This window comes from Panthera leo, chromosome C1 (genome assembly GCF_018350215.1).
Source record: "Panthera leo isolate Ple1 chromosome C1, P.leo_Ple1_pat1.1, whole genome shotgun sequence".
NCBI classification, from domain to species: domain Eukaryota; kingdom Metazoa; phylum Chordata; class Mammalia; order Carnivora; family Felidae; genus Panthera; species Panthera leo.
The window spans coordinates 165773849-165799013 of record NC_056686.1 but is presented as its reverse complement, the minus strand read 5'-3'; the positions used below and the strand labels follow the sequence as shown (position 1 = coordinate 165799013).

At 40.7% G+C, this 25165-nt stretch overlaps 1 protein-coding gene across 1 annotated transcript in view; it reads left to right on the top strand.

Moving 5' to 3' along the window:
* The window catches only part of TTN (titin), a 277455-nt gene that overhangs the window by 67958 nt on the left and 184332 nt on the right, over window positions 1–25165 (top strand). Inside the window, 42 exon segments of the mRNA XM_042949268.1 lie at window positions 688–966; window positions 2990–3553; window positions 4103–4384; window positions 4481–4759; window positions 5214–5492; window positions 5590–5868; window positions 5987–6274; window positions 6389–6667; window positions 6760–7041; window positions 7134–7412; window positions 7528–7806; window positions 7908–8186; window positions 8302–8589; window positions 8715–8993; window positions 9123–9404; window positions 9505–9783; window positions 9906–10184; window positions 10298–10576; window positions 10688–10975; window positions 11218–11496; window positions 11706–11987; window positions 13230–13508; window positions 13631–13912; window positions 14734–15012; window positions 15129–15416; window positions 15575–15853; window positions 15946–16224; window positions 16335–16613; window positions 16727–17014; window positions 17141–17428; window positions 18196–18477; window positions 18745–19023; window positions 19142–19423; window positions 19570–19848; window positions 19948–20235; window positions 20427–20705; window positions 20800–21078; window positions 21182–21460; window positions 21601–21888; window positions 22029–22316; window positions 23846–24127; window positions 24739–25017. Coding sequence (XP_042805202.1) covers window positions 688–966; window positions 2990–3553; window positions 4103–4384; window positions 4481–4759; window positions 5214–5492; window positions 5590–5868; window positions 5987–6274; window positions 6389–6667; window positions 6760–7041; window positions 7134–7412; window positions 7528–7806; window positions 7908–8186; window positions 8302–8589; window positions 8715–8993; window positions 9123–9404; window positions 9505–9783; window positions 9906–10184; window positions 10298–10576; window positions 10688–10975; window positions 11218–11496; window positions 11706–11987; window positions 13230–13508; window positions 13631–13912; window positions 14734–15012; window positions 15129–15416; window positions 15575–15853; window positions 15946–16224; window positions 16335–16613; window positions 16727–17014; window positions 17141–17428; window positions 18196–18477; window positions 18745–19023; window positions 19142–19423; window positions 19570–19848; window positions 19948–20235; window positions 20427–20705; window positions 20800–21078; window positions 21182–21460; window positions 21601–21888; window positions 22029–22316; window positions 23846–24127; window positions 24739–25017 — 12108 coding nt within the window.

Genomic DNA, 25165 nt, shown 5'->3' with positions numbered 1-25165 from the left:
GCCAGGATGCAATTTGTGTAGAGTAAGAATGACATCACAGACATAATCATGGTTATTAATTCTTCTCCTTTTTCCTGACTGCCTTACAGGGTAGTACATCATCATCTCCATGTTGCTATTTATTTTTAAAATAAAACGTATTTTCATATGTTTGATAATACCAACAGGTTTTTTTAGTTTATATTTACTTCAGAATACTTTAATAATATGCAATAAAAGCTGTCAGTGAACACCTAGCTCCTCTGAAATTGCCAGTCTAATCCCTAAACTCAAAATAACCATGATTAATTGTCCATTTGTGTTTCGTATTTTTACTTCTTTTTTGATGCTGTTTTCACTTCATCACTGTATTTAGTATATCACATTATGAAATGCTATTCACAGTGTACCTAGCCAGCATGGTATATTTAGAGTACATCATGTTGTTATGCATGTAAGCTCATAGCATCACCTTTTAATCATTTTTTTCACAATTCACTGCAGAGTAATGATTGAAGATGTTAAAAGCTACTTATTGTCTTCTTTTACCTTCAATGATTGTTCTCACGTTCCAGTCACTTGTCTTAAACTGCTGCAATCCATCTCATCAAATTCAACTGTTTTCCTTCATTAACAGCAACAGAAGTTAGAAGAAAACTGGTGTTCCTGTTAAGGAGGCATGCTAATGGACTCTGCTTCCCTTTGCAGCCGCCCCAGTGATCAGGAGAAGAATCGAGCCCCTGGAGGTAGCTCTGGGCCACCTGGCCAAATTCACCTGTGAGATCCACACTGCCCCCAATGTACGCTTCCAGTGGTTTAAAGCTGGCCGAGAAATTTATGAAAGTGACAAGTGTTCTATCCGATCTTCAAATTACGTCTCCATCCTGGAAATCCTGAGAACCCAGGTTGTTGACTGTGGCGAATACACCTGCAAAGCTTCCAACGAGTACGGCAGTGTCAGCTGTACGGCTACCCTAACTGTGACAGGTAAATGACATACATCGAGGTGCTTGTCCCATTTCATACCATTGCCTGTTTTGTTCTTTATACAGGTGCAGGATGTCCTACCAACTGGAGAGACCAATAGACATGTTATAATACAGTGGCTTGGTACTGCAGAGTCTATAGGGGGACAAGAAATCATGATTTAGAGTCATATTTCTAAGAGCAACTAAAGAAAAAATAAAAATACATTATTTTGAAAACAACATCAAGGAATCAAGTGACCAGTGGCACCTGAAAGCTTGGTTTAGGGTGTTGTTTTGTTCATTCTATTTTAAAAAATGACTAGCTTTGTGGAAATGCCTCGGATAACTCCTCATGGCCTGGCGTGGCACTTAATATGAAAAATTTCAGGACACTTTGGTGCCACTAAAAAATAAATTCCCAATGTATTTAATCATTTGGAACCAGTTAACCAGTTAAGAACAGAATTACAAACTGAAAAAATCCAAATCATAAGATGAAAGTTAAATCCTAATAAAAATACAGGACTACAAACTAGGATTCTCACCCTAGGCTTTATTATTAATTTAAAAATAAGGGCAACTATATAAATATTCTGTTCTCAGTTTCCTAATTGACCAACAGCATAACTTTTGAGTAGTTAATGCTCATTGAGTGTTTGAATTCCCTCATTAGTGAAAGAAAAAGAAAGAAAGAAAGAAAGAAAGAAAGAAAGAAAAGAAAGATTAAAGAAGAAAGAAAGAAAATGTATAGCATTTTCCTTTTCTTTGTCTCTGTCTTTCTCTTTTGCTTTCTCCTTCCAAGGGAAAATATGACTATAAACTATGGCTTAGAGGAGTGCCTGGGTGGCTTAGTTGGTTAAGCATCTGACTCTTGGTTTTGGCTCAGGTCATGATCTCAAGGTTCATGAACTCGAGCCCCATGTTGGGCTCTGTGCTGACAGCACGGAGCTGCTTGGGATTCTCTCCCTCTCTCTCTGCCTCTCCCCTGCTTGCTCTCTATCTCTTCCTTAAAATAAACAAATGAACATTAAAACAAAACAAAACAAAAAAAAACCTATGGCTTAGGGTCTAGGTAGCAATTACCTGTGTTTTTGAGAGAAGCTATGCATTAAATATCTGGGAGGGACAGTCCCAGGTCTTTTCCAACAGAAGCATGAAGGGGAAAGGCAAAAACAGCACATCTCTTTGACTTGGAAAAGTCAGGGTTCCCTGTAGCTTCCTCACCTCTGCAACTCTTTTACATATCAGAAAATCTGAAACCCAGATCCCTGATAACCCATCTATTGGTTTCACTGTGATCAAAGAGTCTCCATGCAACCAACTAATGGCAGTATTCTTAAGGACACTTTTGAAAACCTCTTCTCCCAAATTAGGCCAGTTCAGTAACAGGACTGATACCTGAACTTTCAAATAACAAGAGCAAAAGAAGGAAGAGATTTTTTTCTTAATTGGAAAGGCTTCCTTCAAAGTGCAGAATGAAAATGGGAAATTACTGGTGTAAATATTTTTACAAGTTTGAAATGATTTAGGGGATGAATTCAAAGTTGGGCCATTTAAGGAGTTGCTTAACTCCTTGGTTGACATGAAGGTTAGAGAGACTTCACAACACTAACTTGATCTTCTTATCACTTAATGAATGTCCCTACTCTTCAGAAGAGTCAAGTGCATTTTCTTTATCTTCTTACACAGTCTTCTAATTTACAGAATTAAAGTATCAGCTGAATTACCTATCAAATAATTCAGACAACTAATCAACTACTAAAGTGGACAAATCTTTTAACTGTATTAAGTTGATGTTGCTGCTAGATAAAGCAACATTTGTTCTTTCCTTTAATAGAGACATAAAGTGTTGTCTCGCTCCTGTATAAAGGACTCACTCATCCCTTTCCTTGGACAGATCTTTTCATCTTATTATCCTATCTTAAACAGTGTCTCATGTCTATCTAAATATAGAACTCATCTCCTCCCTTTCTTAGAATGTTAAGTTACAACAAGAGCTTCCATGGAGACAAAATGTAACGTTGAAAAAATTTCTTTTGCAGAGGCATATCCACCAAGCTTTTACTCCAGACCTAAGTCCATTACAACTTTTGTGGGTAAGACAGCCAAGTTCCTCTGCACAGTGTTAGGGACCCCCGTGATTGAAACCATTTGGCAGAAAGACGGCGCTGCACTATCACCTTCCCCTAACCGCAAGATTTCAGATGCAGAAAACAAACACATTTTAGAACTCTCAAATCTTACAGTTCAAGATAGAGGAGTTTATTCTTGTAAAGCTTCTAACAAGTTTGGAGCTGACATCTGCCAAGCTGAGTTAATCATAATCGACAAGCCGCGTTTCATTAAAGAATTGGAGCCTGTGCAATCAGCTATCAATAAGAAGATCCGCCTTGAGTGCCAAGTAGACGAAGACAGAAAAGTTACAGTAACATGGAACAAAGATGGGCAAAAACTTCCCCCTGGGAAAGATTATAAGATCTATTTTGAAGATAAAACAGCATCGCTTGAGATCCCTCTGGCCAAACTAAAAGATTCAGGAACCTATGTCTGTACAGCTTCCAATGAGGCTGGGAGCAGCTCCTCTTCAGCCACAGTGACTATCAGAGGTAAGAAATGCGTGAATATCATCTTTCGCTTCCTTCTCTTTAAGGATGCCGCTGTAGAAAATCTTTGGCAAACAATGCAGCCCCTACATTTTATTATTAAAATAATTTCATCCAAGAAATTGTTTTGGTTTGGGGAAATCCTGGCATTGTTTGATTTTATGTTTTCAATCTTCTTTGGAAATCACTTTGTTCTTTTAAAGCTGTCTGCCATTAACAAAGCTTGCTTAAAATTTCTTCTAAGAACGTCGAGTGTCTAGGCGACTCTTGACTGTCTTCTTTTATAAAATTGTATTTTGTGTAAGTTGAGTTTGCTTGTTTTGTGTTTGTTTGTTTGTTTGTTTGTTTGTTTGTTTTTTAATTGAGAGCCTGGGAAAGTGTTTTATAATCATGGAAACAGGGAGAGCTATTGAGTGCACCATAACCTTTACAGAACTTTCATCGAGATATTTTATGTGTGTTGTGTCTTTTGGTTGTAATATGTCTACTTTTCTTTTGTGGAGTTTATGCTTCAGATCTCTTTCCTTTTTCTTTTTTGTTAACTTCCTGTAGAGCCACCATCCTTTGTGAAGAAGGTGGATCCCTCTTATTTAATGCTCCCAGGTGAATCAGCACGCCTCCATTGCAAGCTGAAAGGCTCACCTGTGATCCAGGTTACTTGGTTTAAAAATAACAAAGAACTTAATGAGAGTAACACTATTCGAATGTCTTTTGTCAATTCTGAGGCTGTGCTTGATATTACGGATGTGAAAGTTGAAGACAGTGGCAATTACTCTTGTGAAGCGGTGAATGATGTTGGCAGTGACAGCTGCAGTGCCGAAATAGTTATCAAAGGTTTGTTTACTCAGAGTCCTTTGTGTTTCTGAGACAAGATTTTCTTTTTAATTGCTGGTAACCCGTTACTTATACGATGCTTTCGTGCTTTTGTAGAGCCTCCTTCTTTCATCAAAACTCTTGAGCCTGCAGATATAGTGAGAGGAACGAATGCCCTTCTTCAGTGTGAAGTCTCAGGCACTGGACCATTTGAAATTAGCTGGTTCAAAGATAAGAAGCAAATTCGGAGTAGTAAAAAGTACAGGTTGTTTTCTCAGAAGTCTCTTGTGTTCCTGGAGATATTTTCTTTCAATAGTGCAGACGTGGGTGACTATGAATGTGTCGTTGCTAATGAAGTTGGGAAGTGTGGCTGCGTTGCAACACATTTGTTAAAAGGTCAGTGCTTAAACATAATGATGTCTCTTTAATAAATTGTCAAGGTAGCTTTCCTAACCCATGGAAGGAAAGCTGGTGCCTTCTCTTCTCCTAATCTTTGAAAATATGTTTCACCTTTGGTTTAACCTGGGACCTTGGGGACAAAGCCAGTGACCTTCATCCAGTCTTTATTCTGAGATCACTGTAAACATTTAATCTCAGATAACAAAAGTGGATTATGGAATAATCTCCTATAATCATTTTGTCAGCTGGTAACCGTGTGTCTTCTATGCTTCTTTCTCTTGGATGGAGTTGTCATTTTTCTTAAATTTCAATATATTCTTCTAATTGGCCAACACCATGGGATAGCAATATTGGCAAGATAAATGTAATCTAGATTAAAACACTTAGATGTATATGGTGTTGAAAGTGCTTGGGAATTGATAAGTTTTGTCTGTTCTCTTTCTTTAACTAGAACCACCAACCTTTGTAAAGAAAGTAGATGATTTTACTGCACTAGCAGGTCAAACTGTTACCTTACAAGCTGCCGTGAGAGGGTCAGAACCCATTTCTGTTGCATGGATGAAAGGACAGGAGATCATTAAAGAAGATGGAAAAATCAAAATGAGCTTTTCTAATGGTGTTGCGGTCCTGATAATCCCTGATGTTCAGATTAGTTTGGGTGGCAAATACACATGCCTGGCTGAAAATGAAGCCGGAAGCCAAACATCTGTTGGGGAATTAATAGTTAAAGGTTCGTGTAGGAACATTTTTACTTAGAATCAATATTTCCATTTAAAGCGAAACCTTAATGCACTTTTCGGCATGCTAACCATTTAATACCATTGTAGAACCTGCCAAAATCGTTGAGAGAGCAGAACTGATCCAGGTGACGGCAGGAGACCCAGCCACACTGGAGTACACGGTCACAGGCACCCCAGAACTCAAGCCCAAATGGTACAAAGATGGGAGACCTTTGGTTGCTAGTAAAAAGTATCGAATAAGTTTTAAAAACAATGTGGCCCAACTCAAATTTTATTCAGCTGAACTGCATGACAGTGGCCAATACACATTTGAGATTTCCAACGAAGTGGGCAGCAGCTCCTGTGAAACAACATTCACTGTATTAGGTTAGTATCTTCAGAAACCTGTGCCACGAGTTCCCTTGAAACCCAACAAATGAGCAAAAATGAAACCACCGAGCCCTTTTCCATGCTCATCTTTCTTTTCTTCTTGTGCCACGAACAGATAGAGACATCGCTCCATTTTTTACCAAACCCCTGCGCAACATGGATAGCGTTGTTAGCAGTACCTGCAGGCTGGACTGCAAAATCGCTGGCTCCCTCCCAATGAGGGTGTCCTGGTTTAAGGATGGTAGAGAAATAGCTTCTTCTGACAAGTACAGAATAGCGTTTGTGGAAGGCACGGCCTCTCTGGAGATCAGCAGAGTAGACATGAACGATGCAGGCAATTTCACCTGTCGAGCCACAAATTCCGTGGGAAGCAAAGACAGCAGCGGAGCCCTGATTGTGCAAGGTTGGCTGGACACTTTGCATTTCATTCTAATGTAGACGATGTTCCAGTTAAGACTTCTTCCCTTAGATCATGCCTCTTAACTCTTAGAAATTCTTTCTTCTGCCCCTTCTTTAGAACCACCCAGTTTTGTAATTAAACCTGCATCAAAGGATGTTCTGCCTGGCTCAGCAGTCTGCCTGAAGAGCACCTTCCAAGGGTCCACTCCTCTCAAAATCAGATGGTTTAAGGGTGACAAAGAGCTTGTTTCTGGTGGGAGCTGCTATATTACCAAAGAAGCTTTAGAAAGTTCCCTGGAACTCTATGCAGTAAAAACCTCCGATTCGGGCACATATACCTGTAAAGTCAGCAACGTCGCCGGAAGCGTGGAGTGCAGTGCAAACTTATTTGTAAAAGGTCTGCATTGTTTTCTTGACATCTTTGTGCTACCATCGTTCTAGGTTCTTTCCTCTTCCTCATTTTTCTTCATAACTTCCTTCCTTCCACAGAACCGGCCATGTTTGTTGAAAAGTTAGAGCCATCACAGTTGTTAAAGAAGGGAGATGCCACCCAGCTGGCCTGCAAAGTAACTGGTACCCCTCCAATTAAAATAACATGGTTTGCAAATGATAGAGAAATTAAGGAGAGCAGCAAACACAAAATGTCTTTTGTGGAGTCCACTGCGGTCCTAAGACTTACAGACGTTGCCATCGAAGACAGCGGTGAATATATGTGTGAGGCTCAAAATGAGGCTGGCAGTGACCACTGTGGTAGCATTTTAATAGTCAAAGGTTTGTGTCCACCTTGCCCCTTGGTTTACCAAAGTTGTGGCCCATAGCATAGATTCCTCCCTCACTAACTCAAAATAATTCCTCTTCTGTAGAGTCACCTTACTTTACCAAGGAATTTAAGCCAATTGAGGTGTTGAAGGAATACGATGTCATGTTGCTCGCCGAGGTGGCAGGCACACCTCCCTTTGAGATCACTTGGTTCAAAGACAACACAACGCTGCGAAGTGGTAGGAAGTATAAAACCTTGGTTCAGGACCGGCTGGTTAGCCTGCAGATCCTCAAGTTTGTAGCTGCAGATGCTGGTGAATACCAGTGTCGGGTGACCAATGAGGTGGGCAGCAGCACCTGCAGTGCCCGGGTGACTTTAAGAGGTTAGTGTCAGTTCAAATGATGCACTGGCTCTTCTGCAGAATCAACTCTTCTTTAGAAAAAAAAATCTAGTTTTGGTGTAAAGCTGACATTGATTGAGAATTATTCTTCTATTAGAACCTCCAACCTTTGTAAAGAAGATTGAGAGTACCAGCTCCCTTCGAGGAGGCACGGCTGCCTTCCAGGCCACTCTGAAGGGCTCCTTGCCAATCACGGTGACTTGGTTAAAAGACAACGATGAAATCACCGAAGACAATAATATAAGAATGACCTTTGAGAACAACGTGGCTAGTCTGTACCTCAGTGGCATTGAAGTCAAGCATGATGGGAAATATGTCTGTCAGGCCAAAAATGATGCAGGAATACAAAGATGTTCTGCATTGCTCTCAGTTAAAGGTCGGTTCAGAAAGTTTGCCATGGGTTTTAGGAACTAATGCAGATGTAAGCCTTTTAGCAGAGTGATTCACAACCCACACCTATCCCTTTGTTTTCTACAGAACCTGCAACAATCACCGAGGAGGCTGTGTCTATAGATGTCACCCAAGGAGACCCAGCCACTTTGCAGGTTAAATTTTCAGGGACCAAGGAGATTACAGCCAGATGGTTTAAAGATGGCCAAGAGCTGACCCTGGGCCAAAAATACAAAATCAGCGTCAGTGACACAGTCTCTGTGCTGAAGATTATTTCTACAGAAAAGAGAGATAGTGGAGAATACACTTTTGAGGTCCAGAATGATGTTGGCAGAAGCAGCTGCAAAGCTAGCATTAATGTATTAGGTTGGTATTGAAACGGGGTATCCTGTGCTCCTCCACATCTTACAGTCTCAGAGAAAATGCAGATTGCTGGGTTGACCTAACTTTTCTTGTTGTTTTCTGCTTTTTCATCGCATAGATCTTATCATACCTCCCTCATTCACCAAAAAGCTGAAGAAAATGGACAGCATTAAAGGGTCTTTCATTGACCTGGAGTGTATAGTGGCTGGGTCCCATCCCATAAGCATCCAATGGTTCAAAGACGACCAAGAAATATCAGCTAGTGAGAAATACAAATTCTCTTTTCATGACAACACTGCCTTCTTGGAAATCACTCAGCTGGAAGGTTCAGACAGTGGGACATATACTTGTTCTGCCACTAATAAGGCAGGACACAACCAGTGCAGTGGCCATCTTACAGTCAAAGGTTGGCATTTTTTATCTCCACTTATCAACAACTTCTTGCTCTCTCATTTCTTAATTCTCACCCTTATTGCTCCATTCCAAAATAAACCTGCCTTTCTCTTTTTACTCCTTTTTCTTTCATCCCAGAACCCCCTTACTTCATGGAAAAGCCACAGTCACAAGATGTCAACCCCAATGCAAGGGTTCAGTTAAAGGCTCTTGTGGGTGGTACTGCACCCATGACAATAAAGTGGTTTAAAGATAACAAAGAGTTGCACTCGGGAGCGGCTCGCTCAGTCTGGAAGGATGACACCTCCACCATTCTGGAGCTCTTTTCAGCCAAAGCTGCTGACTCTGGGACCTACATTTGTCAACTAAGCAATGATGTTGGCACAGCAACCAGTAAAGCCACTCTCTTTGTGAAAGGTCTGATCTCTGCATACACCTCTCTTGCTAGTCTAGCTTTTCCTGGAGGGAGGGAAGAGGCTTAAGAAAGCGATTTTGGCCTTTGTTTTACAAAAATGTTCAACATCACACTCTTTTCCCCATCTTTAGAACCTCCTCAATTCATTAAGAAGCCCAGCCCTGTATTAGTGCTGAGAAATGGACAGTCTACAACATTTGAATGCCAAATAACAGGCACTCCTGAAATCAGAGTTGCTTGGTATCTGGACGGCAATGAAATAACGGCCATTAAGAAACATGGCATTTCCTTCATCGATGGTTTAGCCACTTTCCAAATTTCTGGTGCCAGGGTAGAAAACAGCGGGACTTACGTCTGTGAAGCCCGTAATGATGCAGGCACGGCAAGCTGCAGCATTGAATTAAAAGTGAAAGGTTTGTGACCGGATCTCCTTTCCATTTGGGCTGTGCTGCCGGCCAGGCCCTGGGTCTTCCCTTGAGTAAGCCAGTCTCTGTCTTCCTTTCGAATCCTTAGAACCTCCCACCTTTATCAGGGAGCTGAAGCCTGTGGAAGTAGTGAAAGACAGCGATGTGGAGCTGGAATGTGAAGTGATGGGAACCGCTCCATTTGAAGTCACGTGGCTGAAGAATAACAAGGAAATCCGAAGCAGCAAAAAGTACACCCTGAGTGGCAGAGTATCTGTGTTTAACCTCCATATCACCAAATGTGACCCTTCAGACACTGGTGAATACCAGTGCATCGTATCCAATGAAGGTGGCAGCTGCTCTTGCAGTACTAGAGTCTCCCTCAAAGGTCAGTCATACACACGAGAAGCAGGCTACCATGCATAAATTTGGCAATGCTCTTTAATTTTATGATTACGAGGAGAAGTTCAAATATCCCTCTTCTTTTCGCACTGTCTGATTCCATCACAGAACCACCATCGTTCACTAAGAAGATAGAGAATGTCACTACTGTTTTGAAAACTTCTGCCACCTTTCAGAGTACCGTGGCGGGCGCTCCTCCCATCTCCATAACCTGGCTAAAGGATGATCACATTCTCAATGAAGATGATAACGTTCATATTTCATTTGTGAACAATGTGGCCACACTTCAGATCCGGGCTGTGGACAATGGGCACAGCGGAAGATACACGTGTCAAGCCAAGAACGAGTCAGGAATTGAGAGGTGTTATGCTTTCCTTTTAGTGCAAGGTTTGTAAGCCTTTCTCTTGAGAACTTAGTCTGTGGGGACAATTTCACAAGCACGCCTTAGTTCTCGTAGAATTATCAATGCAACTAATTTGCATTTTTAATTCTCACTGCAGAACCTGCTCAAATCCTAGAGAAAGCTAAATCCGTTGACGTTACTGAGAAAGACCCAGTCACGCTGGAGTGTGTTGTGGCTGGAACACCAGAACTCAAAGTGAAGTGGCTCAAAGATGGAAAACAAATTGTGCCCAGTAGATACTTTTCGATGAGTTTTGAAAATAACGTGGCCAGTTTTAGGATTCAGTCGGTAATGAAGCAAGACAGTGGTCAGTATACTTTCAAGGTGGAAAACGACTTTGGAAGCAGCAGCTGTGACGCCTACCTGAGAGTGCTAGGTTTGTATTTTGGCGCTAGTTGGCTTCTCTTCCTTATTTCTACTATTCAATACCCTTTGTAAACAAATGGCAACATACTGATGGATGTGTTTTGCTGTTTGCGTTGGATAGATGAAAATATTCCTCCATCATTCACCAAAAAATTAACCAAAATGGATAAGGTTCTGGGCTCTTCTATACGTATGGAGTGCAAGGTTTCTGGCTCACTTCCTATTAGTGCTCAGTGGTTTAAGGATGGAAAAGAAATATCTACAAGTGCAAAATACAGACTTGTCTGTCATGAAAACACTGTGTCACTGGAAGTCAATAATCTGGAATTAGAAGATACTGCAAATTACACATGCAGGGTCTCAAACGTAGCAGGAGACGATGCGTGCAGTGGCATCTTAACTGTTAAAGGTTAGAACTTCTCTTCCTCTTCTTGATTCTTCTTTGTGACTGCTTTTTAAATGTACCACGCTTACCTTGTATTCTTTATAGCTAAAAGTCTTAATAATTCTGTTTCTTTAGCTACATATTTATTGAGTTCAAGAAATATACGGTCATCACCTCTTTTCAGAAATGTTTTCTTATATGTCTATAAGACTGTCAAAATAGTTTACAAGGGATCTAATTAAATATATTTCTCTTAACATCTATAGAACCACCAAGCTTCCTAGTGAAACCTGAGTGGCAACAAGCGATACCTGATTCTACAGTAGAATTTAAAGCAGTACTGAAAGGAACACCACCATTTAAAATAAAGTGGTTTAAAGATGATGTGGAACTTGCCTCTGGACCTACATGCTTCATTGGCTTGGAAGGGTCAACTACCTTCTTAAATCTCTATTCAGTGGATGCTTCCAAGACTGGACAATATACTTGCCAAGTTACCAATGATGTTGGTAGCGACTCTTGTACTACAATGTTGCTTGTGACAGGTGTGCAAGTTTGATTGTTTTATGTGTCTGACCTCTGGCTCCTTTCTGTACAATGCATCTTCCCAATCAAGAAAGTACACCTCTCTCTAACAGTGCACTGTATTATGCCGGGCATTGTTCGTCTTTTCCTCTTTCCTACATATTACCTAATGTGGCTTTTGTTATTTATATCGATTTTCCCATAATCTCCTCTTTCTTTCACTCTCTAGAACCACCAAAGTTTGTAAAGAAATTAGACGCATCCAAGATAGTGAAAGCAGGTGACTCGGCACGACTTGAATGCAAGATAACCGGATCCCCAGAAATCAGAGTTGTGTGGTACAGAAATGAACATGAACTCCAAGCCAGTGATAAATACAGAATGACTTTCATTGACTCAGTGGCTGTCATACAGATGAACAATCTCAGTACTGAGGACGGTGGGGATTTCATTTGTGAGGCTCAGAATCCTGCTGGCAGCACAAGCTGTAGTACCAAGGTTATCGTAAAAGGTAGAAATCTCTTTCTTCTGTTCCTCGTTACCTAAAAACCTTCTTCTCCCCTGCTGTAGCAGAACTCTTTTTTTCTTTCACTGTCATTTTAGCTTCCATTTAAGATCATAGACTCTTTTCCCAAACTAATATTACTTCCCTTTTCAGATGTTATTTCTTCTTAAGATTTGCTTACACGTAGCCAATCATTCTGGGATATTTTTCATGTTATTCCAGTGCCATAATTCTGATCACCTCAACACATTAGCCAAGCAATTCAAATTAGATGTTTCACAAACATACCAAAAAAAAGTAGGCATTTTAAAATTAATTTTTGCCTTCAATAACCTTATGAATGGATCATCATCCTCATGATAATCTTTATCATTAATAACAAATAATATTTAGTGGCTCCTGGGTGGCTCAGTCGGTTAAGTGTCCCACTTCAGCTCAGGTCATGATCTCACCGTCTGTGATTTCGAGCCCCGTGTCAGGCTCTGTGCTGACAACTCAGAGCCTGGAGCCTGCTTCGGATTCTGTGTCTCCCTCTCTCTCTGCCCATCACCCACTCACACTCTGTCTCTCTCTGCCTCTCAAAAATGAATAAACATTAAAAAAAATTTTAAATAAAAATAACAAGCAATATTTTACTCCATATATATATGGTACAAGCAATATGGGTTTAACCCTACATTTAAAAGAGGAAAATTATATATTTTTCTCTCTCTCTAGAATTGGTTCCTATTTTTTTTTTAAATTATATCACTATACTCTTAGTACTAGTTATCTGCAGCCATTTTCCAATATTTTTATCACAAAGTCCAAGTCTGTCATGGTGTGAGGCAATTATTTCAATAACATTTGTTGACATGGAAGATTAGATCACAGATATCATGGTGGCTTCTAAGTATCTTAGTTATAGAGCATATACAAAAAATTTCAGCCCTGAAGTCAGGATTCCATACCTCATGCAAATCATCTTAATTAAGGTACTTGGGTTTGGTTTTTGTTTTACAACTTTTGCATCAATCCTTATAGTCCAAGATAAATTAGTAAGGTAAGGTAGATAGAAGTTGAGCTGTTTTGGAAAGACATCTAGGGGGTCTAGTCTGAGCTCTCTCCCAAGGAAGCGGAGTGATTTTACAGAGGCTAACGTTGCCCATTACAGTATCTTGACTCTTTCTTCCAACTTAAAAACAAAGAAATAAATATATTCTATGGAATTAAATAGCCCAATTCATTAGAAATTCTTGTTTTTTACAGAACCACCTGTTTTTAGCAGCTTCCCGCCTGTAGTAGAAACCCTTAAAAATACTGAAGTTAGTCTTGAGTGTGAACTTTCGGGAACACCGCCATTTGAGGTGATATGGTACAAAGACAAGCGGCAACTGCGAAGTAGCAAGAAATACAAGATTGCCTCCAAAAATTTCCATGCAAGTATTCACGTTCTCAATGTTGAAACCTCAGACATTGGTGAATACCACTGCAAGGCACGGAATGAAGTGGGAAGTGATACTTGCATTTGTATTGTCAAATTGAAAGGTAAGTATATTTCCTGCACATGGTGGAAATGGCAGGAATGTGCCCAACACTTATTTCCTCTCTCTCTCTTCCATTGTCTGGACAATGTTCTCAACAGTCTCCACCCATCTTTCCCTGTTCAGAACCACCAAGATTTGTCTCCAAACTGAACAGCCTCACCGTTGTGGCTGGCGAGCCTGCTGAGTTACAAGCATCCATAGAAGGAGCCCAGCCTATTTCTGTCCAGTGGCTTAAAGAGAAGGAAGAAGTGATCAGAGAAAGTGAAAACATCAGAATTACATTTGTAGAAAATGTTGCAACTCTGCAGTTTGCAAAAGCAGAACCAGCTAATGCTGGGAAGTATATCTGCCAAATCAAGAATGATGGTGGAATGAGGGAAAATATGGCCACGCTGACTGTTTTAGGTTGGTACAATATAGTATGATGGTCCCCTGATAGAAGGTGGGGCCAAACACTGAGAAGACTTACTGAGAGTCACTGGTAGAATCTCTTGTTCTGAATTTCTTCTAGAATGATACTAATACTTTCTTATTTGAAAGGTTTAAGAGAAAGGACCTAATCGACCTTCTTCTTCTTTTTCTTCTTCTTTTTTTTCCCCTAATTGATCTTTTAAACACTCTTTCCTATTTCTGTGATCCTGACAAAAATTAGCTGTTTGATTGTTTACCTACTACTTTTCTTGATGGATTAGCAGATGCAATCATGACTCTCTTTTGCTTAAGCATGAAAACTGTTGGGAGCCAGCATATGCAACAAAGAAATTTTGGTTCCAAAGTACTGGTTGTTAAAACTCACAAGAACTCCCAAGATCAAAGTTTGATAGGAAAGACTTCCACTTGCATCTTTGAACAATTTAGCAATTGTTTGGATGACAACTTTGAAAAAAAAAAAAAAAACTGGCTCTAGAACCTTAAAAAAAATAAAGCAGGAATATCAATTCATAATAACATGAATCCTTTGCTCTAAAGAGGGTCAAATGCAAATCAATACACATTGTGCAATGTGTATTGTCTGAATTGTTTTGGAAATCAACTAGTGCACAAGCACATTTCTTAATAATTCCCATAATTTCATGATAGCACGTAATTGTGGAATCACATTTTGAGGTCTAGAGAGAGAGCCTAACATAACCACACCACTGGAAGAAACAATGTGAGCGAATTTGAGAGTAGAGGCATGGTTAAGGTAATGGAACTTGACAGACGGCTGTCACGTTTTATTTCAGAGCCTGCAGTCATTGTTGAGAAGGCAGGACCAATGACGGTGACCGTGGGAGAAACGTGCACTCTGGAGTGTAAGGTGGCTGGCACTCCCGAACTCTCAGTTGAATGGTACAAGGACGGAAAGCTGTTGACCAGCAGCCAAAAACACAAATTTAGCTTCTACAACAGAATCTCTTCCTTAAAGATTCTCTCTGTTGAAAGGCAAGACGCAGGCACATACACTTTCCAGGTGCAAAATAATGTTGGAAAAAGCAGCTGTACGGCTGTGGTTGATGTTTCAGGTTAGTTCCGATCCGTTCCCCATGTTGCATGTGTGAATTCCTTTCACCGGTTTCCTTCTCTCAAGTCTCTTCTGCTCTTTCAAATCCTGATGAGTCTCTTGCCTTTCTTCACACAGACCGAATGGTCCCTCCCTCTTTCACACGAAGACTGAGAGATACCGCCGGGGTGCTGGGTACTTCGTGCATCTTGGAGTGCAAAGTAGCTGGCTCATCACCTATCTCTGTTGCCTGGTTTCATGAGAGAACTAAGATTGTCAGTGGAGCAAAGTACCAAACCACATTTTCAGATAATGTCTGCACCCTGCAGCTGAATTCTCTGGATTCCTCAGATATGGGCAATTACACATGCGTGGCTGCGAATGCCGCTGGGTCTGATGAGTGTCGTGCCGTGTTGGCCGTACAAGGTCAGTGTTATAGATGCAAACCGTTTCTTACAGATTCCTCTCTGGGTGCACATCCAGGCATGCATCTGACACACATTCAAAAGTGCTCTTTGTCTTTGATTCAAAGTTGCAGCTTAGAAGCTTATAGGCTCTTTTCACTGTCCTCCATGTCTATGTAGAACCACCATCTTTTGTGAAGGAACCTGAACCTGTGGAGATACTACCAGGCAAAAATGTCACCTTCACAAGTGTTATTAGAGGATCCCCTCCGTTCAAGGTGGGCTGGTTCAGAGGTGCCAGGGAACTGGTGAGAGGAGACCAGTGCAACATCTATTTTGAAGACACTGTGGCAGAACTGGAATTATTTAATGTGGACATCTCTCAGAGTGGGGAGTATACTTGTGTGGTTTCTAACAGTGCTGGCCAAACATCCTGCACTACTCGCCTCTTTGTAAAAGGTTTGCTCAAGTGCATTTCTCTTCCTACTCTTTATACATTGACATCTTTGTGCTTTTACTGTGTTTGATTGCTATGCTTTGTCACTCACCAGAACCAGCTACGTTTGTGAAGAGGTTAAGCGATCAGTCTGTGGAACCAGGGAAGTCCATAATTCTGGAGAGCACCTATACTGGAACCCTTCCAATTTCAGTTACCTGGAAAAAGGATGGTTTTGACATAACTCCATCTGAAAAATGCAGCATAGTCACAACAGAGAAAACTTGCATCCTAGAAATCCTGAACAGCACAAAAAGAGACGCGGGACAGTACTCCTGCGAAATTGAAAATGAGGCAGGGAAGGATGTTTGCAAAGCTTTGGTATCAACATTAGGTGTGTTGTCTTATTCTCTCTTTTAATAATTGGCATTGAGGTAACACAAAGCATGGGTCTGTTTGGTTTTCTTTAATTCCAGTCGCTGATTGCGATCCTTTGTTCTTTAGAACCACCTTATTTTGTTACGGAACTGGAGCCTCTGGAGGCATCCGTTGGAGATTCAGTTTCTTTACAATGCCAAGTTGCTGGGACACCAGAAATTACAGTGTCTTGGTACAAAGGAGACACCAAGTTACGGCCAACTCCTGAATACAGGACCTATTTTACAAACAATGTGGCCACGCTTGTTTTTAACAAAGTGAACATTAACGACAGTGGAGAGTACACCTGTAAAGCAGAAAATAGTATAGGAACTGCTTCGTCTAAGACTGTCTTCAGAATTCAAGGTGATGATATTATTTTAGAAATTAAGAAAATTTGAAATCTTAATTCTTCTCTCTTTGTGGAGAAATTTTCACTTCATCTACTAATGACTCCAGTATTGCTTGTCTTCCTACAGAGCGCCAACTCCCACCTTCCTTTGCAAGACAACTGAAAGACATCGAACAAACTGTTGGGCTTCCAGTTACACTCACTTGTCGATTAAATGGCTCCACACCCATCCAAGTGTGCTGGTATAGAGATGGGGTACTTTTACGAGATGATGAAAATCTACAGATGTCATTTGTAGATAACGTGGCAACTTTAAAAATTTTGCAAACTGACTTGAGCCACTCTGGCCAGTACTCCTGCTCAGCGTCTAACCCACTTGGAACAGCATCTTCTAGTGCTAGACTGACGGCAAGAGGTTTGTTCCCACGTTAATCTTCCTCTTTGCGAACCATGACTTCTTATTCATTGTCAGAAGAGAAATGGCCAATGAAAAAAGTAAAACAAAACAAAATGTCCATTGCCTTTTCTTTTCATTTTCCAGAACCTAAGAAATCTCCATTCTTTGACATCAAGCCTGTATCTATAGATGTCATTGCTGGGGAAAGTGCTGACTTTGAGTGTCATGTTACTGGTGCTCAACCAATGCGAATCACTTGGTCAAAAGACAACAAGGAGATACGTCCTGGAGGAAATTATACTATCACATGTGTGGGAAACACTCCCCATTTAAGAATTCTTAAAGTAGGCAAAGGGGACTCCGGGCAATATACTTGCCAAGCAACCAATGATGTTGGCAAAGACATGTGCTCGGCTCAACTCAGTGTAAAAGGTATCATTATATGGTGTCTACCAGAATTTGTTCCTTCCCACATTTGCATAATTGTCTTCTAAAAAGTTTCTTTAGCTTTTAAATTTTGGGGGTAAACTAACCGGGTCATGTTAGAACGTATGTTAGTGTTGAAGAAAACATTAATCAATGTTCTGTTTTGTCTTTTTTTTTTTTTAATGTTTATTATTTTTGAGAGAGACAGAGACAGAGAGCAAGCATGGGAGGGGCAGAGAGACAGGGGGACACAGAATTGGAAGCAGGCTCCAGGCTCTGAGCTGTCAGCACAGAGCCTGATGCGGGTCTCGAACTCACGAGCTATGAGATCATGACCTGAGCTGAAGTTGGACACTTAACCAACTGAGCCACCCAGGCGCTCCTGTTTTGTCTTTATATTGTTCTTTAAATCAGTGTTATCTCTAAGTGTGATCCTATCAAATAGTGTTTAATTGAAATTTGTTAAATATTGTTTCAACTGTCCATTCTCATTTTTTGTACTTTTCTGTCATATGCATTCTGATTTATCATTACTAAATTTTGATCAAATACCTCTATAATACATTAACTTATATGTTTCAGTTTATATATCAAACTACAAAAATAAACTTACAGTTAAACCCTCTATTAAAAGCTTATTTTATAGAAAAGATAACATGTTACCATAAAATTATCAGGCAGTATATTCTTCATAAACCAGTGACCAGTTTAAATATGTGTTTGTGGGATCTTCAACTACAAACATAAGCTATTTTTTTCCTTTGATTTACTAGAACCTCCCAAGTTTGTTAAGAAACTAGAAGCTTCAAAAATTGCAAAACAGGGAGAACCCATCCAACTGGAATGTAAAATAAGTGGTTCCCCAGAAATCAAAGTTTTGTGGTTCCGAAACGACAGTGAACTTCATGAAAGTTGGAAATACAACATGTCATTCGTTAATTCTGTGGCATTGCTTACCATCAATGAAGCCAGCACTGAGGACAGTGGGGACTATATCTGTGAGGCCCATAATGGTGTTGGGGACGCCAGCTGCAGCACAGCCCTGACTGTTAAAGGTTAGACACACTAAGCATCTTTCTTTTCCTCTGATTTGATTCTTTCTCAACAATGTTATGAGCTCCAAACTAAAAAGGCTCATTAAGAGGATTTGCTTGTAATTCTTAAATTAGTTTTTACGAATTATTATTTCTGGTGTTTGTTAGCGTAAATGTCATATGGTCACACCAATCCCTCTTAATGATTCTGGATTCTAAGATATTTTTTTGCTTTTTAGCTAGCAAATATTCTCATCATTTAACTTCTTTTTTTTTTTCTTCTGGTAGCACCTCCCGTTTTCACTCAGAAGCCTTCTCCAGTAGGAGCTCTTAAAGGTTCTGATGTTATCTTGCAATGTGAAATTTCGGGAACCCCCCCATTTGAAGTGGTGTGGGTTAAAGATCGAAAGCAAGTTCGAAGCAGCAAGAAATTTAAAGTCACTTCAAAAAATTTTGATACAAGTCTTCATATCCTTAATCTTGAAGCCTCCGATGTAGGAGAATATCACTGCAAAGCTACTAATGAGGTGGGAAGCGACACATGTGTTTGCACTGTCAAGTTCAAAGGTTTGTATACATGGGCACAAAAACATATGCCTCTTCCTTTCATCTTTTCTTGCTCAACTAATAATTTATGTGGCTGTGAGTCTCTTTATTTTCTCTAACCACAAATTTCTTTCATTAGAACCCCCACGGTTTGTGAAAAAGCTAAGCGACACCTCAACCCTTATTGGGGATCCTGTTGAGTTACGGGCTGTAGTGGAAGGCTTCCAGCCAATTTCTGTTGTCTGGCTGAAAGATAAAGGTGAAGTCATCAGAGAGAGTGAAAACACTAGGATTTCATTCATTGATAATGTTGCAACCCTCCAACTTGGGAGCCCGGAAGCATCTAATTCTGGAAAATATGTGTGCCAAATCAAAAATGAAGCTGGAATGAGAGAATGTTCAGCAGTCTTGACTGTACTAGGTTAGTAACGAAGTAAAACCTGAGAAAAAAATCAAATTGGCCCATGATCATCATCTGCAAATAGTACTCTTACCCCATAATATATTGATCACACTCTTAGTTTGGAAGGTGACTTTATTTTCAATGCATTATACTTCTTCTTTTAGAACCAGCCAGAATCCTAGAGAAGCCGGAACCCATGACTGTCACTACTGGAAATCCTTTTGCTTTAGAGTGTGTAGTGACTGGAACCCCCGAACTTTCAGTCAAGTGGTTCAAAGATGGGAGAGAATTATCTGCAGACAGCAAACATCACATTACATTCATCAACAAAGTGGCTTCAGTTAAAATCCCTTGCGCAGAGATGAGCGACAAGGGGTTATATAGCTTTGAAGTGAGAAACAGCGTTGGTAAAAGTAGCTGTTCTGTGTCTGTCCACGTTTCCGGTGAGTGGTAGGAAGTTCTCATGAGTATATAATTTTTCCTAGAAAAACAAAAAAAGAAAGCTTCTCTTATCAAAGGAAAACTACTCTTCTCCACCCTAGATCGCGTTGTGCCTCCTTCCTTCATCCGCAAGCTGAAAGACACGAATGCCATCCTGGGAGCCTCCGCGGTTTTGGAGTGCCGAGTCTCCGGTTCAGCCCCGATTTCAGTTGGCTGGTTTCAAGATGGCAATGAGATCGTTAGTGGGCCTAAATGCCAGTCCAGCTTTTCAGAAAATGTCTGTACTTTGAATCTGAGCTTACTGGAGCCCACCGACACAGGCACATACACATGTGTGGCCGCCAACGTGGCGGGTTCTGACGAATGCTCTGCCGTCCTGACCGTGCAAGGTCAGTGTGCATGGATCGGGCTGCAGCTTCTCTAACGTCTTTTCTCTGAGGGACTTAGTGCCTGCCTTGCATTGCAATTTCTTTATCTTCTCTTCATGCTTAGTCTTAGTTCCCTTTTCTTCAAGTAGCAGAAGCACATCTCACCTGGATTTCTTTTCTTTCTTGCTCTCCCCCTCCCTTGGGGTATCCAGAACCACCATCTTTTGAACAAATCCCTGACTCTGTGGAAGTTCTACCTGGAATAAGCCTCATATTCAGCTGCGTCATTAGAGGCACCCCTCCATTCAAGGTCAAATGGTTCAAAGGCAGCAGGGAACTGGTGTCAGGGGAGTCATGCACCATCTCTCTGGAAGATTTTGTGACAGAACTGGAGTTGTTGGAGGTGGAGCCATTGCAGAGCGGAGACTATTCTTGCCTTGTTACTAATGATGCTGGCAGTGCCTCCTGTACCGCACATCTTTTTGTGAAAGGTCGGCTCTTTGCTCCCACTTGCGTATCTTTTCAATTTTCTTCCAAGTCTTCATTTAAAGATGCCAATTTTACCCTCATGTTTTCTCCATATAGAACCAGCCACCTTTGTGAAAAGATTGGCTGATTTCAGTGTGGAGACAGGAAGCCCCATAGTTCTCGAGGCCACATACACTGGCACACCTCCCATCTCAGTGAGCTGGATGAAGAATGAGTTCCCTCTTTCACAGTCTCAGAATTGCAGTATTACCACGACAGAAAAGTCTACCATCCTGGAAATTGTTGACAGCACTGTAGAGGATTACGCACAATACAGTTGCCTGATAGAAAATGAGGCTGGTCAAGATATCTGTGAAGCTCTGGTGTCTGTCTTAGGTGTGTTAACAAGTTATCTCTCTTTCATTGCTATCTTTTCTTTCTTTTAAAGCATCCTCTTTATGTTAGCGTGACTGATTGATTATCATCCTTTGTACCCTAGAACCACCTTATTTCATTGAACCTCTGGAACATGTGGAAGCAGCCATCGGAGAACCCGTAACTTTACAATGTAAAGTGGATGGAACCCCAGAAATTAGAATTTCTTGGTATAAAGAACACACAAAGCTACGATCAGCTCCTGCGTATAAAATGCAATTTAAAAATAACGTTGCCTCTTTAGTAATCAACAAAGTGGATCACAGTGACATAGGAGAGTATACGTGCAAGGCAGAAAACAGTGTGGGGGCCGTCGCTTCTTCAGCTGTGCTTGTTATCAAAGGTGATGATGCTTTCATTTAACGAGTCTTACTGTGTGCTGACAGACCCATTTTCTTAAAAACATCAAAATTTTAATGGGTTGAAATATATCGTGGTTGTTTTCTCTCTTGTGAATAAGGATTATCTGTAACTTCTTTACAGAGCGCAAACTTCCACCTTCCTTTGCAAGAAAACTGAAGGATGTTCATGAGACTCTTGGCTTCCCAGTTGCGTTTGAATGTCGCATCAATGGCTCAGAACCTCTTCAAGTGTCTTGGTACAAGGATGGGGTGCTTTTGAAAGATGATTCTAATTTGCAAACATCTTTTGTTCATAACGTAGCAACTCTTCAGATTTTGCAAACTGACCAGAGCCACGTTGGTCAGTACAATTGCTCAGCTTCTAATCCTCTTGGAACTGCTTCATCCAGTGCCAAGCTCATTCTTGCAGGTGAGTAGTTAATCACCTTACTCTCTTTCTTACCAAGCAGCTTCGCTGCTGTGGGCCACTGGGCCGGTGCCACTTAGTTCCTGCTCTATGTCTGGGAGCATGAAAACTGAGGTCACCATGTTGGTCTTCATCCTTTTCAGAGCATGAAGTGCCTCCTTTCTTTGATCTAAAGCCTGTATCAGTAGATCTTGCTCTTGGAGAAAGTGGTTCTTTTAAATGTCATGTAACTGGAACTGCACCCATCAAAATCACTTGGGCCAAAGATAACCGAGAGATTCGCCCTGGAGGCAACTACAAGATGACTTTGGTCGAAAATACTGCCACTCTGACAGTTCTCAAAGTAAGCAAAGGCGATGCTGGGCAGTATACCTGCTACGCAAGCAACGTCGCTGGAAAAGACTCTTGTTCTGCTCATCTGGGTGTACAAGGTACTTGTCCCAAAAAAGTAGCAACATCTCTTACATTTTCAATATCTTGAAATATAGGAGGAAGGGTGTGCTTGAAAGTTATGTTTAGGACCATGGTCTAGTAATTAGAAGAGACCAGATGGATCCAGAGCCTATCAAGTGGGGTCAAGCTTTAAAATTTTTTATTAAAAAATTATAAAACCAGTAAAACATGGACTGAAAATCCATTTTCAAAGGCTAAAATAGAGACGAGGGAAATGGTGAACAAAAGTGTTTGGCAGAATTGCAAGAAGATCCAAGTTTTGAAAGAAATCAGTTTGGGTGGGAGAAAGAAAGGAAGTTATCTCAAATGACTTACCTTCCACAGTAGTTTGTAAATTAATGGATTTAGTTTCTCTAGAGGGTAGCGGATCCCAAACAATCAAGCCCTTCCAGAAGAGTGAGCTTGTGTCAACCTCTTTTCTTCCACTATACCCACTTAAATAATAGTGGAAGTCAGAGGGCTGAGGAGAACATCAATGTTCAACATTGTAGAAGGCAACCATTTCTGTCTGTAGCAAGTGCATGGCTGCTATTGTCAGAAATTAAATAGTTAATGAGCTGCTGATTTAACCTATTAGAGAAATTTTTAAGGGTTTTTGTGGTGATACTTTATAGATATCTTGAAATTAAAATAGCATTGTATTTGCCAGCCCATTTGCTCTATGGCATATTCCTAATCATTTTTATCTCCCTGAGCTTGAATTTTTTCCTTCAGTTAATGAAGAAAGCATTGCTCTCCCTACCTCATATGGGAAATTATGAGGGTTGAAGAAATATCTATCTAAGGTGTATAAGAGAAATTGGCATAAATATTAACAAAACTCACCCAATTTTGTTATTTTGATTCCTCATGGTACATATCTGATATCTTTGCAGCCATAGGAGATAGGCCTCTGCTGACTTACATACAGGAGAGTGGTCAAACTCTCTTATTTATTCCCGGTGAACCTCATAGGGCCTCCAGCAACAGATGCACCCTCTTCCTCTGATCTTGCACTAAAGATACGACTTGGGGGGCACCTGGGTGGCTCCGTCAGTTTAACATCTGACTCTTGATTTCAGCTCAGATCATGATCTCACGGGTCCATGAAATTGAGCTCCGCATCGGGCTCTGTGCTGACAGTGCGGAGCCTGCTGGGGATTCTCTGTCCCTCTCTCTTTCTGCCCCTATCCCGCTCAAAATAAATGTTGTTTGAAAAGATATGATTCTTTTGTTGGGAGGAGGACCACACAATATGGATCGATGTATTTTCCTCCTTCCTTTTGCAATAATATTTAATGTAGGTGCTTACTGAAATAAATGCATGTTAGTTTTAGAAATTTCTGCTTAGATTTAACCATTGTTAACTACTAGTTATTAGCTATTCTTCCCTGAATGGCCTCACATAATTTGTTTTCCAGAGTTAAAGACCTCTGCATCTGACAAAGAGTTTCCTTTTTTCTCTTCATCTTGAGTTACACATGTCTTTTCCATCCCTTACCTTGTGTTTTCTCTCTTGGTTCCATAGAACCACCCAGGTTCATTAAGAAGCTAGAACCATCAAGAATTGTGAAACAGGATGAATCCACAAGATATGAATGTAAAATAGGAGGGTCTCCAGAAATCAAGGTGTTATGGTACAAGGACGAGACTGAAATTCAAGAGAGCAGTAAATTCAGAATGTCATTCATTGACTCGGTGGCAGTGTTGGAAATGCACAACCTCAGTGTTGAAGACAGTGGAGACTACACGTGTGAAGCCCGCAATGCAGCAGGCAGTGCAAGCAGCAGCACTTCCTTAAAAGTGAAAGGTCAGACCTTACTCTTCCTTCGTGGTTTTCACACTGGACTCCTCTCCAGCAGTCCTCTCAGTTACCTGTTTGATTCTCTAGCAGTATCTTAAATTTTTACTTATTTTATTTTTTTGTTAATATATATAGTTTATTGTCAAATTGGCTTCCATACAACACCCGGTGCTCATCCCAACAGGTGCCCTCCTCAATACCCATCACCCACCCTCCCCTCCCTCCCACCCCCATCAACCCTCAGTTTGTTCTCAGTATTTAAGAGTCTCTTATGGTTTGCCTCCCTCCCTCTCTGTAACTTCCCCCCGCTTTACCTTCCGCCTGGTCTTCTGTTAAGTTTCCCAGGATCCACATATGAGTGAAAACATATGGTATCTGTCTTTCTCTGCCTGACTTATTCCACTTAGCATAATACTCTCCAGTTCCATCCACGTTGCTACAAATGGCCAGATTTCATTCTTTCATCTTATATGTTTAAAGGGTGCAATTGAAAATTAAAAGTGGTATTGTCTGTCTCGATAATAGAACAGAAAACAGATTCCCACTTGAAACTAGATACTTACAGAACACATCCAAATATTCCTTTTTTCTCTAACCCAATTACCTTTCAATTGTAGAACCACCCATTTTCCGCAAAAAACCTCATCCTATTGAGACACTGAAAGGAGCTGATGTTCATCTTGAATGTGAGCTGCAGGGCACGCCCCCATTCCAAGTTTCTTGGCATAAGGATAAGAGAGAACTGAGGAGCGGCAAGAAGTACAAGATAATGACTGAGAACTTCCTAACAAGTATTCACATCCTGAACGTCGACACTGCGGACATGGGGGAATACCAGTGCAGAGCCACCAACGATGTGGGCAGTGACTCTTGTATTGGTTCTATCACTCTGAAAGGTTAGAGTAGCTTCATTTTTTTCTGTCTGCTCTTTCCCTTCCCATTTTTTTCCCCTCTAATTGTGATACTCTTTTGGCTTCTTAGTGATGCCCTGTCCTTTTATCGCTAGCTCTGTCTTCCACTTTTCCTTTTTTATTTTTCCAAATC